We start from the raw sequence: 17,636 nt of genomic DNA on the forward strand, positions 1-17,636 counted from the left end.
CAGGCTCCTTGTATCCCACAGATCTCCTTCACACAGCGTTTCACACCATCATGTTGGTACCTTTCTCACTAAGTGGGCTGAAATAAATTTACACATGGGGTAGTTTTCTGTGGGCTTTAGCAAACGACCTCTTAATCACCCAAACAGAACAAAAACACAAGCAAAAAATGTTCTTTTGTCCAGGAAACCAATACAGAAAGCTCAGGAAAATCCATTTGCCCTGGCAGAAAGAACATTTCATAATGTCTCTGTGTACTAGGGAGGGGGTGACTTGTCATCATCTTTATCTTTCCTTAAAGGCTGTCTCAGGTTCAACAGGGGGCTACAGATCTTGAAGATGCAGCTGGCTCCAAAAGCAACAAAAGAAAATAGTACGGTAAAAATCTCCAGTGGTAATGGATCAGGTATTGGATAGAAAATAATCTGACATGATTTCAGACAGCATTGCATGAGAAATGAGCCTTTAAAAAAAATCTGAATTGTACTCAAATATCCAGTCTGTCCTCTGTTGCTGTTGTACCAGGGACAGCAAAAAGAACGACACAGAATTCAAGTCCAAGGAGAAATGGGCTTATTTAATTAATTATAAATCATTTCTATAACTCGGTTCGGAAGAATGGCATGATATTATTGGTTCCTTGATCAACCACCTCCCAGAATGATTGGTTGAGACTCTACAACACCCATTTCAAAATAACTTTCCAATGTACCATAACAATACTGGAAAACAAGTTTGCAGGTGTTAGATGAAGTCTTGGTTTACAAAAACCTCCAAGTGTTTTCAGCTAGCTTGCGTGAGAAAGGAAAACTTCACAGGATGCTGCAGAAAGCTGGAAAATTCCTCTTCTAGCTTTTCAGTATCCACATGTCCTCCTTTTCTCTTCCAAGTGAACTCCCTGCAGCAAAAATACCTAAATTAGGGTACTGGGAAACTGTAAATTTTTTAACTAGTGTCTTTACAAGTGCATTTCCTGGTGGCTAATAACAACAAATCAGTTAATAAAGAATTTGATTTTAAAAGGCCAGCTGGGCTCAGATTAAATATTTCTTCTGGGAAAACTTTGGTCTTAAAATTTAAAGCTCATTTAAATGAAAGTTTGCTCATAATAGTGGGAGAGAGCAGGCTGCCCATCAGCAAGCCATCCTGCTGCATCCATAGCATGGGAGCTAACTCCCAGTCTGGAAGGCGTGATCTCCCTTGCCTCCCTCTGCAGCCATGTGGACAGAAACACCCCCAAAGGGTCTCTCACAGCAGGTCAGTTATGCTCTGGTTCACAAACAGCATTAGATCCACTATCCTGATGTAGTGGTTTAGTTCAAAATATCCATTACTTACTTATTTTCCTTCTGTGAGATAAGAATTAGGAGAAAGCAAAGCAGGCACAAAACTTAGAAGAATATAAAGAGGTTTATTAACAGACCTAAAAGAAGAAAAAAAAGTCAGACTAAACCTTCAGAACACTTCTCTTCCCCCCGCCTTTCTCCCTTCTCCCACTGACAACATGAGAAGACAACCCTTGAGATTTTCAGTCAGTTTACCATGCTATAATAATCTTTTTTTTTCAGTTCACTTAGGGAGAGGAGTGTCTCTTGCTCATGCTATGGAGACATCTCCACAAGAAACAGTTCTCTCATGGCTTCAGTGTTACAGCAAGACAGCCACCCGGGCTGGTTCTCTGCTCGCATGTGAAAGTCCCTTCCCTCAACTTACAGCTTTCCCCACAAGTGCTTTTGAGAGTTCAATCTTTAGCTAGTGGGGTACCATTTTAAGGATGAGCTGCTCAGAAACAAAGGTTCTTTTCACCTATCTCTGGGAGCATCTTCAGCTCTAGGAACAGAGGCCCTCCCCCTCCCCTGGGAGCAAGGGTCTTCATCACTTTCATCTCTCTCTGTTCAAGCTTATCATCAAATCACAGCTACTTCAACATTTGCTTGTTTCAGCACAGGTAGTTTTGCTCATGATTGCGGTTTGAACGCTCCACCCCCCATGCTTCATGAAATTACAACGGGTATTCTGATGTATCGTAGTTCATCACCACCATAGCTTTACAACATAATTTCAGCTTCTAAGTTTGAAGCATCTCCTCTTTCTCCTCTCTCGGGGTTTCAGCTCTTCCTTCTTCACTGACTTTGGTGTCTTTGTGGTGTTTTCTTCACGTGCCTTCACCTTTCCTCTTCCTCTGACTCGGGAGAGTATTGATGTCTGCAGGCTTCATCTGTTCTGGAGGAATCTTATAGCACTAAAAGGGTTAATCTCGCCCGGACCTTGCAGCTGGAATTCGCCTCTCACTGTTGGTGACGTGATCTTCGCCAGGCTGTGGCCTCAGATGAATTTTTGGCCGCACTGGAGGAAGGGAGGGGGGCCGGCCTGGCCGAGACGCGCCGCGGGGCCGCCTGCACGGAGCAGGGCCGCGGATGGAACAGGGCCGCATGGCTCCGGGGTGGCTGTCTCCCAGCTGGCCCAGCCTGCACTGAGGGGGCTGGGCCGGGCGTCCAGCAAACAAAAGTGGCCGAGATCTTCAGCCAAGCTGTGCCGCGGCCGACTCAGCCGGGGCGTGCCGAGCAGGGCCTGGCCCAGCCCTGCTGGGCCACGCCGCGAATCCCTAGTGACCTGTCCGAAAGCAAGAGAGCTTTCCCGGGCTTTGCTCGTTCTTAAATGTGGATCACAGAAGCGTGTCAAGCTTCTTAAGTGGCTTAAAAGAGTTGCCAATTTTCAAACTAGCCAGTTGATTGGATCTGTTGGGTTATAGAGGAAGCTGTAAGCACCTCTTTGCAAGAGAATCACTTCCGTGGCTGAAGCCCGCTTTACTAAAAACGCAAACTATGCTAAACCATGACACCTGGCCTTTGTGCATTACATGCCATGTGATGACTTTTCCCACAGTGAGCTCCTACCAGTTTACTTTGGGATCAGTAGTCAAGAGATACAAATGACCTCTGAACAGCTAAATTTCTTTCTAAAACATTCTGGAGATTGTATTCTAGGCTGATTCATCTTTTGTCCTCATTTTGGCTGGTATAGAGCTCATTTTCACCTTAGCAGCTGGTACACAGCTGTGTTTTGGATTGGGATGAGAATAATGTTGATAACACACTATTTTGGTTGTTGCTGAGCAGTGCTTGCCCTAAGTCAAGGACTTCTCAGTGTCTCCTGCTCAGCCAGCAAGGAGCAGCACAAGTGAGGGAGCATGGCCAGGACAGCTGACCAGAACTGGCCAAAGGGATATTCCATACCACAGAGCATCATGCCCAGTACATAAACTGGGGGAAGTTGGCTGGGAGGGGCTGACCACTGCTCAAGGACTGGATGGGCTTTGGTCAGCAAGTGGTGAGCAGCTGTTTTTCTTGGGATTTAGTTATCTATTCTTCTTGCTTTTATTGTTGCTATTATTATATTTAAATTTGCTTCCATTATTAAACTGTTCTTATGTCAACCCACTAGGTTTTTCATTTTCTTCCTGATTCTTCTCCCCATCCCACTGGGAGGGGGCAGGCAGTGAGTGTCTGCATGGCACTTTGTTGCCAGCTGGGGTTAAACCATGACATCCCCAACGCTGAGAGATACAAGTTTGTCTGAACAGTTAATTCCTCCTGAGCTAGTTTTGTGACACTGTGTCATAGCCCCTGTACAGGGGGTCTTTTAAGAAGGTCACAATTAATGGGGTTTGATTTCATAAAGGCCATTCCCTGCCAATTTTGGTCTCTACCAAATAGAAACAATTTTAAGTAGGTCCCATAGAAAAGGCTGGGACTTAGCGTGCATTTTATTCCTCAAGGACTTGCAATTCTGGAATTGAGGGATGCCCATTCCCACACAGCTGTAGCCATGCTACATTCTCCTATTGCCTCTAATTTGTTCACATAATTTCTAAATATTCCAGGAAAAGAACCATCACTGCTAATTCATTGTGATCCCAGTAAGCAAGGCACTCAAATTTTGTAAATTATCACCTAAAATGTTTTTCATTACAGCTAATATGACAAAGAGGAGAGCATGGATAATCTTACCTCCCTCAGGTGGGACCCTTGAGCTGTACCTTATTCAATGGGTCTCCAAGCACACCATCCTGGTGGACATCCATAGAAAGGTTACCCCACTTTGGTGTGTCGAGCTTTGACAGGATTTTCTCAAGTCCTACTCATCAATCCTACTATCAAACAAAAAGGATTTTTACACAAGAATTTGTGGCTGCACTTTTAAAGACAAGAACACATGGGGGTATAATTGCGTGGCCACTGTGACCACCAGCAGAGAGAAGGAAGGGTTTTCCTCCTCACCACTACCAAATGGTAAAGAGGTTCCTTTTGCAGTGTGGGGGCTTTGTCACTCCTGCCCCAAAGTATTTAGCTCAGTCTATGTATCACACCAGAAGGGAGATGCTGAGCCCTTGGCTCTGACATCCATGCCCCTGAGCTGTCCCTCTCAGACAAACCAGCATCTGTCTCCTTTTGACTCTAAATAACCTGTATTCCACAGAGTCCTGGACAGGAGCCTGTTCCACCACACTGCCAGCCACATGGTCAGCAGTCAGCCCTGGAGTGCCTGGGGGGACATAGACTCCAGCCCAAAACATGGATGGGCATCTTCTGGCATGGATTTGCTTCATCTCCACCTAGTTTGGGGAGCATGGACATGCCTTTCATCTCCTATTCCTTCAATGCTACTCTCAGACTTCAAAAATATGAGAAGCAAGCTGATCAAGCCCTGCACTTTTGACAACATTATCAGAAGTACCACAAGGCCTTTTTTAATGTTAGAAATAAGGTGACACCAGCTTTTCATGACTCATCCTGACACCAAGATTGTGTTTTCATGCTCTGAGTAGCTTCCAATGAAACTACCATTAAGCATTATTCTGTTGAATTAGAATTCAAGTGTGTACAGAAATAACCAGCAATATCTAATACCTGCAACAAGGTTTTCACAGAATATTAAACTCTTTCTCAGATTGATACTGAACTCCAACAGCCCTTTAAATCTCAAATAACTTGGGAGAAATAAAAGAATTTACAATAAACCACCAAAAACTGTCTCAGGCAGTAGAATGGGACATGAGTTTTAAATACTTCATATCTTGCTACAGGAGAAGCTGAGGACCTGGACCTGCCTCCATGTAGGCACCAGAGCCAACCAGACCTCTCTGAGTCATTGCTGGAGGTAAAAATGCTCATAGTGACATGCTCTGGCCTGTTTATTTATGCTGAGATGGTAGAGATAATGAAAAGAAGGGTTATTTTTAGGTAAAAATGGGGTTATGGGAACTGCAGAGAGAAAATCTTGGAACCATTCTGCCTGCCATGGTGAAATACCAAATCATCAATGAAAAATAGCAATGGCAGATCCACCACAGTATTCCAAAGGAGAGATGTGAAGGAGTAGGATTCTGTCTGCAGCAAAGAAACAGAAAGTAATGATCACTGAATACAAAGAGCAGAATAAAGGAGATGCTGAAGTGATGATAATACAAATTACATGGCTTTGTTTGTAACAGAGAACAGCAATGGCAAAGGAAAGGGCTGACAACTGAGCTTAAACTTGAGACTGTAGCTGGAATGGATAACACTTAAATTTTTTAATAATGCAGCATTCAATTTTTCCTACTTAGACCGCCAAAGAAGTTGGCAGGTTTTTGGAAGGATATATCTCCTACTGACACACTTCTAGTAAAAAGCTGCTTCATTTCCAAAAGCATTCCAAAGCTCATAACACTCACTGAAAGAGAAAATGAACCAAGTGTTTCTCTGAGTGAAATCCAAAGTCAACAAGACTATCTCTGAAAATCCAGAGCAGTGACAAGCCTGAATGAGATGTGAAGCTCCTTTTGGATGTTTCTAAATTCAAAAGCTTTTGAAGATGGGGTCTGTATAAACCTGTTCTTGAGGAAGAAGCCAAATGCAGACTTCAAATCTGGATCAGAGATAGTAAAATAAGGAATTTAAAATAGGACCATTAGTTCTGTGTAGTGCAGCTAAGAAACATTTAATAATTTCATATAGAAGACATGAGCTCTACATTAAAAAATTTCTTTGCCATCAGGCCAGGAAAGCATTTTTCATAAATTATTTGTATATATGTAACACAGCCCAGAAACAGCAGTATGGATTAGATGATAATCCTGAGATTTCTTAACATTTGCTTTTCAGAGGCCTCTGCTCAATAGAAGGGTTTGTGCTAACAGATATTTGCTCTAAGGCAGGCAGATTAAAAAAAAAAAACCAAAAACAAACACACAAAGCCTAAAAAATACATCCCAAAACCCAAAGGAACAGTTAATAATTAAATAAAATGCTGAATGTTTAAAGACTGATATGTTTTTCTTGTGGTCATTCATGTCATATACTGTGGCATCAAGACTCATGCACAGTCTGGCTGGTCTTTGTTTCCTACCCTGCCTCAAATACCATCATTTTTGCTTCTCTAGTGAGGGTGACAAGTGCCAGTCACAACATAAGCTTCTTAGAGCTATTTCTACGTATTTCATACACTGTTGTTGAGGGCAGGGGGTGCTTCTCACAGAATGGCATGCTAAGCTGAAGTGAGCAAAATAAACACCATTTTCCTACACAATCACAAAAGGATGAACAAAGATGAAGAAAATGAGAAATAGACACTGATAGAGAATTATAAAGTGGGGAAAAAAACCCGCAGATAAGTGAAAACAGAGGAGCTTCTACTTGGAAAAGAGCTGCTGATTGCCCCTGGGTCACCTTGCACATGAAGTAAGCTCTGAGCAGCTCAGCTAAATCTTGGTGTCATTCGGCTGTGAGAGCCACCTGAATGGTGTTGTCCACAGAAACCTGTGCTGCTCTGAAAGGGAAAGACTTTTTGGATGAAAGTGCCACATCTGCTCTTCTAGCAGTGCTGACAACCATCTTGGCAGAGTGTCACTGTGGTTGTTGACAGCCTGCTCTACGGTTCCTACACATGCTTTGTGCCTTTTCCCAAGGCACAAAATGATACATGCTCAGTAAGGACGCAGAAAAAGGTGGTAAGAGGAAACTAATATGGTTTCATAATCCAGTAATAAAGTAAAATTCTTCTCTGCTCACTCCTTTCCAGGACATTTCCACATCCCAAGTCACCATTGGAACAGCTGAGTAGGGTGGGATTCCTTCTGTGTGGCAAATATTTTTGCCAAACTCTATTTAAAAGTCACTTTCCTCTTGTGCCACAAGGCATATTTCCATGTATTAAAAGTATATATATATACTTAACTTTCTGCAGGCAAATGTAGTGTTCATTAGTATCAGTTACAGACTCTCAGATTGAGTAAAACCCCTGAGCTGAATGTCTGGTGGGAATACTGAGCAAAAATACACATGGTTGTAATCCATGTGTGCTTGCACCATCTGTTTGCTTGTTTTCCCAGGAAATCATAAGTCTGATGCTTTGTCCCACTTCACTGCCTGATTTATATTAGCAACCTTTGGAAAACCCCAGCTATACTTTATGCAAAGCTTAGGTAAGTTTAATTACCTCACTCAGAAGTGGGAGCTCAGAACTTCTGAACAACGAATCAATACGATTTTGCAGAAGACCTTTATTGTTTACATTACATTCTACTTATGCATTTTGCAACCACTGCACACAACCCTCTGTCTTGTCCATGCGCTCTGCACCCACTTTTCAGAAAATATGATTGCTTCTAGTCCAGTGCGGCACAGTCCTTCTTTATCTATTCCATGCTGTCTTGGTATTCTGCTTCCCAGCTTCTTCTTACCCAATCCAATTTAGTACAGTTTACATTTCAGTAAGCTTGATGAATTCCTGGGGCACACTGTCAGGGTTCACATACATTACAACACTCAGAGTCCAATTTATTTAGCAATTAGGAAAAACTAGACAGTAGGTAGTGAGTTTGCTGTTTTGAAATGTAGGGCCAGAGTCCTCAGGTCTGTTCCCAGGCTAAATGCTGGTTTTAGACCTTCATGATTTCAAAGTCTCCAAACAAGTACTTTACACTGCAATTGTTTTTGCATCACTCAACCTCCAAATGACCTCTCTGTTCAACCTGTGAGCATACTAATGACCAAAACAAATAAACAGGAATGTGAATCTTTGTCATGGTTTGATGCTGGCCAAATGCCAGGCACCCACGAAAGTTGCTCACTCACCCTCCCCTGCCACAGTTGGGCAGAGGAGAGGGAAAAATTTGATGAAGGCTTCACGAGTTGAGATAAGGACTGGGAGAAAACACACTCCAAGGGCAAAACAGGCTCAGCCTAGAAGTACAAAGTGAATTTATTACTAACAAAATCAGAGGAGGAAAATGAGAAGTAAAACAAGCCCTTAAAACACCTTTTCTTCCCCCAACCTCTCCCTCCTTCTCACCAACAGTGCAGGGAGACAGGGCATGGGGGTTTTGGTCAGGTCATCACCCGAGTTTTTCTTCTGCTGCTCCACGGGGAGATGAGTCCTTCCCCTGTGAGTCCTGAGGTCCCTCCCACAGGAGACAATTCCTTCTCCATGGCTCCAGTCTCATGAGCAGTCCTCCCAAACCTGCTGCGGCATGGGTCAGTCTTCTGCGGGGTGCAGTCCTCCAAGGACAGGCTGCTCCAGCCTGGAAGCAGTGGCCCCCCGTCTTTCCACCAGGTCTCCCACTGGATCACAGCCTCCTCCAGGCATCCAACCACTCTGGCGTGAGCACCTCCCCCACGGGCTGTGGGTGGATCTCTGCATCCCCCGTGGATCCCCATGGGCTGCGGGTGGATCTCTGCATCCCCCATGGATCCCCATGGGCTGCGGGTGGATCTCTGCATCCCCTGTGGATCCCCATGGGCTGCGGGTGGATCTCTGCATCCCCCATGGATCCCCATGGGCTGCAGGTGGATCTCTGCATCCCCCGTGGATCCCCATGGGCTGCGGGTGGATCTCTGCATCCCCCATGGATCCCCATGGGCTGCGGGTGGATCTCTGCATCCCCCGTGGATCCCCATGGGCTGCGGGTGGATCTCTGCATCCCCCATGGATCCCCATAGGCTGCAGGGGCACAGCTGCTTCACCATGGTCACCACCATGGCCTGCAGAGGAATCTCGACTCTGGCACCTGGAGCACCTCCTCCCCCTCCTTCTCCATGAGACCTTGGTGTCTCCATGTTGTTTCCCTCACATGTTCTCACCTCCTCTTCTGTGGCTAGGAAAAAAACCTGTGCCCCTCTTTGTTTTGATTTTCTTCTTAAATAAGTTATCACAGAGGCGTTACCCTCATCTCTAATTGGCCCAGCCTTGGCCAGCAGCATGTCCATCTTCAGAGACATCAGGGATTGGCTCTGCTGGACATGGTGGAAGCTTCCAGCAGCTGCTCACAGAAGCCACCTCTGTAGCCTCCCCCACTACCAAAAACCAGGCCGTGCAAAACCAACACAATCTTTTACATGATAGTTTTCAGTACCAACTTTTCTTTCTCAGCCTGAATTTATCACACTGGTAACATTGGTCTCAGGAAATGCCTTGTGAGACTGTGTTGAGTGTTGTGACACCACTGGGGAATCACCAGTTAACGTTATTAACGAGAAACCTAGTCCTCTGCAGAAATCGTACACCAGAATCATGTACATATGCTTCCGACATATACCCCTTGGATTTGGAGCCCTTAGACTACTACCACACCAGCCCTTGCTGCAGTGGGGCAGGGTGCTGGGACAGTCATTGAGGTGCTAGATCCACCCCTGAACTACCATTCTGCCCAAGGACTGGTTTTGTTCTTTATTCAGTGACTCCCAGTCCACAGCTACAAAGCACTGCCTTGCACAGCACATGTAAATCACATTGTTTCACAATGCTACTGGTGTTCTCTGAGAATCGCTTGACACATACAGCACAATTCCTTGGAGCACAGGAGATGAACTGCTGTACAGAAGCTCACATTGAGCATGCAGTGTTCAGTGAAAAACCTTGGAGTTATCAAGGTTCTGATGCGAACTTGCCTTGAGTCAATGGGGAGAGAGAGTTCTGCAGCAGATGAGGTTTTGGCCTAAAGGAATATAAATATCTGGATATCATATTGCTTTATTAGCTCACTAGATAACTTCATGTGAGACAGCTAAATAAAGTCTTAAAGAGATCATGAACATTCTGAATGCAAAACTCCCTTTAGTGTATCTTTTCTTCAGGGACATTTAAGGTTTATGTGGCCCATTTTAGGGATCTTTTTGACATGGTTCTGATGTACACACTCAGTTTCCTTTGTTCCTCTCTCCATACTTACTATATTTATAATTTTTGTGACAGAATTTAACAGATGAACTGGTTCTGATTTCATCATTGTTCATCTGGTTGCACCCTTTCAGGAGATTAAAAATCCCTTAATGTATTTTCACCAATTACACTGGCTGTTCAAAACAAAGCCAAGCGAAGTATTTACTGGGAAATTCTTAACGCTCTGTGCAGACATTGGGGACTTTCTGATCTTCAAGTTTTCTGGAAGGAATGCCACAGACATCTTTTATCCCAGACATATTTCATATCCACAGGTTTCTTTCCTTACCTTCTTTTTCCAGAGCTAAGTGCCCACCAGCTCACAAGCTGTGAATGTGCATTGATGGCATACCATTTTTTTCTGCAAACCTCCTACACTCTTCATGACGTCTGACAGCCTTTGCTGGCCTCATCTGCTAGGGACTATGTAATGTATCCCAACTATGCACCTTGGAAAATGTCAGCTAAGTGAATAAGTCTGGAGGTGAAGAAGAGGATAGTCATGTGCCACACATTTCCTTTCCTTCTGGAGAACTGCTCTCTCAGGTGTGAGTGCTTCGGAGCAGTGAGAAGGCAGCATTAACAAAGGATGCCAAGTCTTTAAGGATTCACTGCCACTTTTCTGCTCTGAGTAATTCCTTGAGAAGGCAAGGAAAGCTGTGAGGGGTCCTCTGATTTATGGCTATTCACTGTGTGACCCTCCTTCTTCTGGAGCTACTGCAGCTGCAGTCCTAAAGACAATAGCCGGAGAGAGACACACAGAGAAAGGTCCCTGGGAAAGCACATCACCCTCCTTCCTCCCCCTCCTTTCCAGTGGGAGGTTTGTATTTTGCTTCTGTGTCACATCAGGTGCAGGCAGCTGCTGCCCAGCACAGGCAAAACCCAAAGGGCAAGGGCAGACTGGGGTTTATATATTCCATGTTCAAGCTTGCTAACAAAGCCATTCTGCCAATTCCATGCATTCAGAGGGCTTAAGGCAGAGGAACCCCAAAAGGGCTGTGCTCTATTGTCTCCAGATCGCGCTGCCTCTTTAAAATCAGAAATGCATGGACAGCGTCAAGGTGCCTCCCACTGAGCAAAGGCTTTAGATGCAGGCACAGAGACAGCGGAGCCATCCTCCGCTGAGCACAGGGCAAACCTGAGTGGGAGGGAAATGAGCGCTCAGTGGAGTCCTTGGGCTACTTCCAGTTATCCTTTCTCTCCTCCGGTAAGAGCAAGACATGTGCAGAGGAGAAACCTGGCGGCTCTCCGCAGGGTGCCTGAGACCTCCAAGAAGATGAGACCAACTGCAGGTATGCTTTGCCGATAGTGTTATGTCAGTTTGTGGATGGTTGTGTTGTCTGTATTTATTTTATAGCTCTCTTGGTATTTAGCAGTGAAATCTGACACAGATACTGCCCCTTGCTGTGGCCAACAGACTTTGCATCCAAGTGTTTATTTAGCACTTCTCTTAAATGAATGTTTACCTTTCCAGGCAGCTGTGGAGATGTCTCCTAAAGCAGTCCCTTGTCAGAACTGTTTAGTTTCAGGCTTTGGCTTTCTGTTACTCTGTTCTGCAATGCTCAGTTTGAAAAACAATGTGGTGACCAAAGTTGTAAAACAGAGTTTCTGTCAGATATTTGTTAAGTGTCAGTATATCAGGGTCTGAGGGTGGTTCCAGGGAAAGAAGGGAGCAAAAGCTCCATGACGCAGATTATCCTTTGTAGCCAAGACTGCTATTGTTCAGTAGCGTTTGACACCCTGAGGACTTACTGTTGGAGGGCAGAAAAAGCAGTAATGCCCCCCCGATCCTCTGCTGGGATGAGGTGGGACTGTCCTGACAACCAGGAGTCAGATGTGGAGATTCCTAGATAGACCATGGGAAGATGCCTTCTCAGCATTTTGATACAGAGAAGCAAAAATAAGGAGTAGATGAGATTTTTTTTTTCCCTCTGTGTGGGAAAAAATTAATACTTTTTAAATATTTGGTACAACTGGCAGTACAAAGAGGGGAGCCTGCTCCTCCCCAGCATCAAAAATTCAAGGCACTCTGTCTTGCTTATGGAAGATTTTCCCTTTCATCTTAAGAGCCTGTCTGTAGAAACACTTTCCATGTGAATGGCAGATTTGCCTTCACAGCTAAGCTCTACAAGCTTGTTCATGGGACAAAATTCATGTCTCTGCAAATTGGCAGAGCTTCACCTGTTTGACAGAAGTGATAATGGATTATGCTGGCAGAAAATTTTGTCCTGTATTTAATTAACGGCTGCCAAAAGTGAAGTGCTGGCTTTAGTATTTTCTTGGGTCTTTGCAACTCTTACTTCATTAAGAAATGTATTTAGAAGCAAGGACATCAGTTCTCTTTTCGTTCTCCTCTACCAAATCACTCTGAAACAACCAGAAATAAAGCACAAACTTTGTCCAAAAGCACATCAGATGTGCTCAGCACACTGAGTTGTCATTTTAGTGTCTTTTACCTTGCACAATGATGACAGCACCATGGATTTGCAGGCCAGTGGAGGTTTAAACTAGATTTTACATTCCTTCTTTATTTTCATTTCACTGCCTGATGAAAATTTCATTGTTGGTAAATAAAACTGCTGGTGTAACAACCAATGCATGAAGCAACTCAAGGCATTTATTTTGTGAGAACAGAAGCATCCCTTCACAGGGTATTTCTTCCTTCCATGCACATGCAGCAACAGAGCTGTGGGGCAATAAGGTGGCTATTTCTTTCCTTCAAGGTCAGTACTTTTGCTGTCATTTCCTTTCAAGAGACATTTTCCACTTTTTGTTCCCACAGAAGGAGATAAGTGAGGCTGTTGTCCTATAATCTTCTGGGGACAAAGACAAGATTACTCACTGCTCAAAAGGAAGCTTTGGGTAAGGTCTCTCACCTCCCACTCTCGTGCCCTGCCACACTGCACTATTCTAACACAACACCAAGGGCCAGCCAAGCTGCACATTCCAAAAGAAGACAGACATGGCCACGGAGCAAACTGAACGCAACCTAAATGCTACCGCCCGCCTCAACTTTGCTGCAATCTACAACCTCCATGATGGGGATTTCACCTCTTCGCGAAACTTCTCTTTCCCTTTCAATTTCACTTACAGTGATTATGACCTGCCACTGGACAGTGAGGATGACATGACCAAAACCTGCACCTTCTTTGCAGCCAGGATTGTGATCGGGGTTGCTCTGGTTGGCATCATGCTGGTCTGTGGCATTGGCAACTTCATCTTCATTGCTGCTCTCGCCCGCTACAAGAAGCTGCGAAACCTAACCAACCTACTGATTGCCAACCTGGCCATCTCAGACTTCATCGTGGCCATCGTGTGCTGCCCCTTTGAGATGGACTACTACGTGGTGCGGCAACTGTCCTGGGAGCACGGCCATGTCCTCTGTGCCTCAGTCAACTACCTACGAACCGTCTCCCTCTATGTTTCGACCAATGCTCTCCTGGCTATAGCTGTTGACAGGTAAGTGGGATGCTACAACTGCACAAAGATGTGGCCACAGCTTCCGAGGTTCTAAAACATGTCCTCAAATCCACACTTTTTGTAAACTATTCCCTGGGCAGCTTGTTTCAATGCCTGACCATTCTTTCAGTGAAGAAATTCTTTCCAAGTGTGCTGGAGTCCTGAGAGACTGCCTGCCTCTTACGCCAGGAATTTTAACAATATAATTTAATTGTATCCTTTCTCATGCTGCTTCTCTCAGTCTCATGCACCATGGACTGACAGGCGAAGGCACTGAGGATCAGCCTTGTGCTGACATAAGTCTGACGTGACTGACTCACAGAAGGCCAGAGAGCTGCTCAGTAAACTCTTTACAGAAAGGCCATCATTGCAAGCCTTCTTTCATGTACAAACATAATACACATCTCTGTAGACCCTTTGCATATATATATATATGTGATTCCCACCCCTCCTTCCTCTTCTTTCCCCCAATTTCTCTCATGTGCCATTTCAAACTTTAGTATAGTGTTGCAGTTTTCAGTCCTTAATGCAAAAGTCAGCTCAGGAGTAGTTAACCTTGCTGAAGGGTGTACAGATACAGCTTGTGTGCGGCTGATTCAGCAGTTCCTGTTGTCAACAGAAGTCTGTGAAAAGACTCTAGAGAAGTTCAGAGATGTTTTGCCTAGCGTGGGCAAGGGAACGATCAGCTCCTACAAAACAAATCCTTAACAAGCATCTACCAGAATATCCTTTCAACAGCAGCTGAGGACTTGGGGTAAAGCTTCTAAGCACTACCACGTATGCATTACCATTTTCTATCAGTTTTTCAGCTCCTACAAGGTTTTCTTGGAAAGCTCTGCTAGTGCATCCCTGGTTGATGAAGTAACATGGGTCATGGCGCCCTTATGTCTGCTAAGAAATCAGATTTATAGCATATCTTCCCACATATCTTTAAAAACAAGCCTGGCAAAGATTAACCACTGAAGCTTGTTGTAAGAACACACTGTTATAGTTTCATTGCTTTCCTTTTTTCTTGCAAGCTTTTGACTTGGTAAACAGAGAGAAACATCATTGTTTAACAATCACCTATTCCATGCTGGTTATGTCATACAGATTGTTGACTTCTGTCTCTAAACAGAACAGGCTTTTAACAAAAGTCTTCCCATGTTTAGATAATTTTAAAAAAATCAGCCGTGAAAAGCAGGTAAGTCTGTCCCACTGAGGGTTTCCTTTACAGAGGGCTCTCTTTTTTCTTCCTTCATGTCTATTCACATGAAAAAATAGGAATTTCAGGTTTTTAAGGCCACACCTACACTAGAAAAAATACCATATCTGAAGAGGAAGAGCGTGTGATAAGGGTCCAATGTCCACACTGCAAATATTTAGCTGGGTCCCCTGGACGAACACCCATGGGCACTTGGTGTGTTTTATGTACACTTTTGGAGCACATCTTCCTGGACAGTTTCATCTGACTTCATTCACAAACTGCAGGACCACTCTATGGTAACAGCCCACATGTGGTAAGCAATGATGATCAGGAAATCCACCACAAAAGCTCCCTCCTGACTCTCTTGGACAGATTGATCCCATCCAGTCAAATGTTCTGCTGAGCAGATATGCTCAGATATATGTATATAAATACATACACATACATTATGCCACAACATGCTTCCCCAGGATCCAATCTAAAAATGTTCACCTATCTGCTCCACAATGAGGCTGACTCATTCTGAATTTACCCTGCACTATTAAGAGCCATGAACAATTTATCTGCTTCCAATATCTGGCTGATGAAAAGCGCTGCTGACTTTTTAACTTTAGAATGAATATCTCTTATGGATGCTATTCTATGTATTGAATATATAGAGATGGAATATATTCCAAAGGAATGAGAAATTCCACTTTTTGAAACAATTCTTTAGGTTAAATATGGTTGTACTGGGACCTCTGATAAAAATCTCCTCCTAGCAGGAATACCACAACCTTGCAGCTTTATAGTCCTAAGCAGTACAAATACCTAACTTGAGTTTTCTGTTTTGCCATATTACTTAATACTGTATATTTAAGATGAATAAGCAATAGTTACCTCCAGAACACACACAAAAAAGGTTTGTATGGGCAGAAAATAGATATACACTCCTCTAAGGTGTGTATCTATAAAATAGATACACATTCTTTTGGTGGCTTAAAATCATGTTTACCTGTAATCATACATTAGCATCATCTTAGGTCTTTGGTTTTCTTATTTCTGTGGTTATCATGGGGTGCACTGTGATGTATATTTGACCTCTTTGTAAAAAGAGCTATTTAAGTAGCTCTCTGCCTTAGGAAAATATTTTCCTGCTTCTACATGTTTGTCTTTTCTTTCCTGGACCTGAGTAGATGCATAATACTGCATTTTTCAAACTCCTGCTCCTGTTAAAAAGGAGAAGGTGTGATACAAAATTATAACTAACTCAGCTCCAGGCTGCTACTTCACAAAATATTCTTACAGATGATTATGTTCTTACAGACTAATATGTTCAGGCTCTCCCCTCAGGAGTGACAGCAATTTCCTCCTGCCCAATTCTGTTTGCTTGTAGTCAGTGTGTTCTGACTAACAGTGTTTTCAGACTTCATTTTGAATGTATTTTTCTGTTCTAGGTATCTGGCCATTGTTCACCCACTGAAACCACGCATGAATTATCAAACAGCAACCTTCCTCATTGCCTTAGTCTGGATCGTCTCCATACTTGTAGCTATTCCATCTGCATACTTTGCTACTGAAACTGTGCTATTTAAAATTGAAAACCAGGAGAAAATTTTCTGTGGCCAAATTTGGCCAGTTGACCAGCAGATGTACTATAAATCGTACTTCCTCTTCATCTTTGGCATTGAATTTGTAGCACCTGTGATTACCATGACCTTGTGCTATGCCAGAATCTCTCACGAGCTTTGGTTTAAAACCGTCCCAGGATTTCAGACAGAACAAATCAGAAAGAGGCTTCGGTGCAGAAGGAAAACTGTTATGGTACTGATGTGCATCCTGACTGCCTATGTTCTCTGCTGGGCACCTTTCTATGGCTTCACAATTGTCCGGGACTTCTTCCCCACCATCTTTGTGAAAGAGAAACATTATCTTACTGCCTTTTACATAGTTGAGTGCATCGCCATGAGTAATAGCATGATAAACACCATGTGTTTTGTAACCGTGAAAAACAACACCATGAAGTACTTCAAGAAGATCATGCTGCTCAGATGGAGGTCAACATATAAGGGAAGCAAATCTAGCACAGATTTGGACCTGAGAACAAGTGTAATGCCAATCACAGAGGAAGTAGACTGCATAAAACTACAATAAATTTTCTGCAGTTCTAATCTCACCTTTTTTGGAGAGGGGGTAAAGAGGAAATAATACCTTCTCAGAAGCTTCTCCCTTGTCTGTGGGAATACCCACCACTGGTGAGAGCCCTCAAGAAGCAGCCTACTTTGCATTCCCACCAGAACTCTTCTCACTGGACTACTGGATATTCCCCCAACTTGAACTGATGCTGTGCTTCAGTTCACACAGCTGTAAATTTGGGATGTAGACACTTATTTTAGAGTTGTTTAAGAAGAACAAAGAAGTCTATGAATGTATTAGAGCATATTACAATGATGGAAAATTTCAGTGCTGATTCTAGCAGTGATGCTTCCTTGTTTCTTAAGAGAAACCTCTAAACCCCTTTGAGCTTATGACTTGTATATTTAAGCTATTTGGTGTCCTTTTCTTTCTGCTCAGAAGAGAAAGGATGGCAAAAAAGCCCATTTTGCTTCCTGTCTCTCTTTAACCTCTCAGTTTAGCCCTCATGATAAAGCTTCTTGAAGCCTACAGACCACCAGCTTTCTATTGTCCAGTGCGCAGCATGATCTTCTGAAAGGCACATGCTCTGAAAGCTAAAATCTGCTTCACAGTCTAGTGAAAACCTCAAGTCTCTTCCTGTGACACCTTGTTTAAGAATGCTTTATCAATATTCCACTC

General features: G+C 43.6%; 1 protein-coding gene across 1 annotated transcript; it reads left to right on the forward strand.

Annotated features, from left to right (window-relative positions):
* Positions 1-13,160: 13,160 nt before the first annotated feature.
* Positions 13,161-16,976, forward strand: PROKR1 (prokineticin receptor 1; the record flags this gene model as incomplete). The annotated part of the gene is made up of 2 exons (XM_082276806.1): positions 13,161-13,657; positions 16,280-16,976. 2 exons carry the CDS (start codon positions 13,161-13,163, stop codon positions 16,974-16,976), a joined length of 1,194 nt encoding a protein of 397 aa, XP_082132932.1.
* Positions 16,977-17,636: the final 660 nt, after the last annotated feature.

This window comes from Coloeus monedula, assembly GCF_965178545.1.
Source record: "Coloeus monedula genome assembly, chromosome: 2".
Classification (NCBI taxonomy): Eukaryota; Metazoa; Chordata; class Aves; order Passeriformes; family Corvidae; genus Coloeus; species Coloeus monedula.